The sequence below is a fragment of the Parus major genome, chromosome 24, assembly GCF_001522545.3.
Source record: "Parus major isolate Abel chromosome 24, Parus_major1.1, whole genome shotgun sequence".
NCBI classification, from domain to species: Eukaryota; Metazoa; Chordata; class Aves; order Passeriformes; family Paridae; genus Parus; species Parus major.
Window position 1 is genome coordinate 3,221,790 of NC_031792.1, and position 2,223 is coordinate 3,224,012.

General features: G+C 53.2%; 1 protein-coding gene across 7 annotated transcripts in view; it reads left to right on the forward strand.

The window, feature by feature from the left end:
• GRAMD1B (GRAM domain containing 1B) overlaps positions 1-2,223 on the forward strand; it is a 91,424-nt gene that overhangs the window by 47,436 nt on the left and 41,765 nt on the right. The window contains exon 1 of one of the 7 annotated variants that reach the window (XM_015649731.3): positions 454-644. The exons of the other annotated variants lie outside the window; for them this stretch is intronic. Within the exon in view, the coding sequence (XP_015505217.1) occupies positions 568-644 (77 nt within the window). The 5' untranslated portion in view covers positions 454-567. Of the gene's footprint in view, positions 1-453; positions 645-2,223 lie in introns of those variants that run through there. 7 annotated transcript variants of the gene reach the window in all.

The following is a 2,223-nucleotide window of genomic DNA, read 5'->3' on the forward strand; positions in this document are numbered from 1 at the left end:
TCCCCGGGGGGAGATGCGAGCTTATTTTGATCCCCGGGGAGAGATGCGAACTTTTTTTTGTGTCCCCGGGGGGAGATGTGGGCTTTTTTGTGTCCCCGGGGGGAGATGCGAGCTTATTTTGATCCCCGGGGGGAGATGCGAGCTTATTTTGATCCCCGGGGGGAGATGCGAGCTTATTTTGATCCCCGGGGGGAGATGCGAGCGCGGCGGGCAGTGCCGGTCGCGTTATGTAAAGCGCCGCTCACGCAGGGAGGACAAAGCACGTTTCCAACCTGTGGGATTTTAACTCTCGGGGCTGTTGGGATGCTCGCAGAGCCTTCGGGGGGTCTCTCGGGGGAGATGCGAGCGGGGCGGGCAGGGGTGGGCGCGTTATGTAAAGCGCTGCGCAGGCGTGCGCGGAGCGTGTGCGGCCGCACCGGGCAGCATCACCGGGGGGACGGGCATGGGCACGGCCGGGGCAGCGTGTCCGCCACGCCGGCCCTGAGAGCCCGGGGAAGGAGGAAAAGGCCCGTGCCATGCTGCAGGGGGTGAGGAGCCTCCCGGCCGGCCGCTCGGAGGAGTGAATGAATGAAGCCGAGCGAATGCCGAGCGATCCCGAGTGAATTGCTGGCTGCCGCCGCCGCACGCTGCCGAATGGCTGCCAGGTTAGTGCTGTCCCCGCTCGCTGTCACGCACATGTGGCACACGCAGGGCTCCTCCGGCGAGCACAGGCAGATTAAAGCTGGAGTCCATGTTGGTTGCTGCTGCTGCTCCTCTCCGTTCGGGGGACTGGAAAGCAGGCGGCGTGACATCATGGTGCGGAGATGCTTCGTTTCTCTTCCTTTCCTTCCTTTCCTTTCCTCTTTTAAATTTTAATCTATTTTATTTTATTCTATTCTATTCTGATTTATTTTATTCTATTCTATTTTATTTTATTCTATTCTATTCTATTCTATTTTATTTTATTATATTCTATTTTATTCTATTCTATTTTATTTTATTTTTCTCTCCTTCTTCTCTTCCCCCCACCCCCCGCACGTGCCCTCCCTCTCCTGCAGGGCGGAATTGCTAAAACAGCCTTTTCGATTGTTCAAAACAATGGGTAAATCTGATTGTTTGGGTTCTTTCTTTTTTCTCTTTCTATTTTTTTTTCCCCCTGAGCTTTCATTCCCCTCGCCCCTCCTGGTTTCCCCTTCACGCCCGGCTGTGTCCCCCATCCCCCATCCCCACCGGGACAGTTATTCCTGCCCTAACATCTGGGTCCAGGGACACAGAGAGAGGCAGGAGGGGGTCGGAGTCGGATGCGTCACGGAGCTGCTGCAGGAACATGGTTGGATTTGTTTGCCCATGTGCTCCCTTGCCTCTACAAGGGCTCGTGGTTCCGCTCTGCCCTCCCCTCCCGGTGGTTATGTGTTTGCACTGATGGGGAGAAGCAGGATTTGGTGTGTGCCGCTTTTCCAGGCTGTGCTCCAGAGTCTGTACAGGTGGCTTTTTATTTTTAAAAATGTTTTCTGCCGAGGGAGAACAGTAGGAAGTGAGGATTCATTGCATTGTGTGTGTTTATAGACAGGGAGAATCTGCTGAACGCCCTAAAAAATTGCTTTTTCTTAGATTCCTGGTGGCTGGCATTGTCCTGTACATCATGGAAATGCTGGTGCAGAAAAGAGAATGTGTTCCTGTTCCCTTGCTCCATTAAATCACATGCATCTGCAGGAGAAGCTGGTAGATTTAGGATGGAGCGTGTGATTTTGACTCAGTAGGATGGAAACTTCAGGTCAAATCTTGGGGACGTATTTTACAGCAGTGCAATAACTTGGATTCCCCAAAATTCTCTTGGAGAAGCCCCCAGCTGATCAACAGCTGGATCAAGCAGAGAGAATCTGTTAAAGGAGGGTCAGGCTTGGGCCAGGTCTTCAGGACAAAGAGGAGTTTGTGACTCTTGCACTGAGGGCTCTGACCCTCTCTGGTTTTAACTGGGAGCTGCCCAGTGCTGCTGCTGGCTGGAGCAGAGCAGGGGGAACGCAGGCAGGATATCAGTCAGAAATTGTTGCACTGTTATTTCCAGAAAGGTAAAGGGAGGAAACATCAAGGGCTGAACAAAGGGAAATCGCTTTGATCCCAGCTTTGAAGATCACAACGTCTTCCATTAACTTGTGACGAGCTGTGGGAGTGAGTGGGATGATGCAGAGCTCCAGCTTTGTCTCCTGCTCCTGCACAATATCCCTGTCCTCCCCCGCGCTGCCT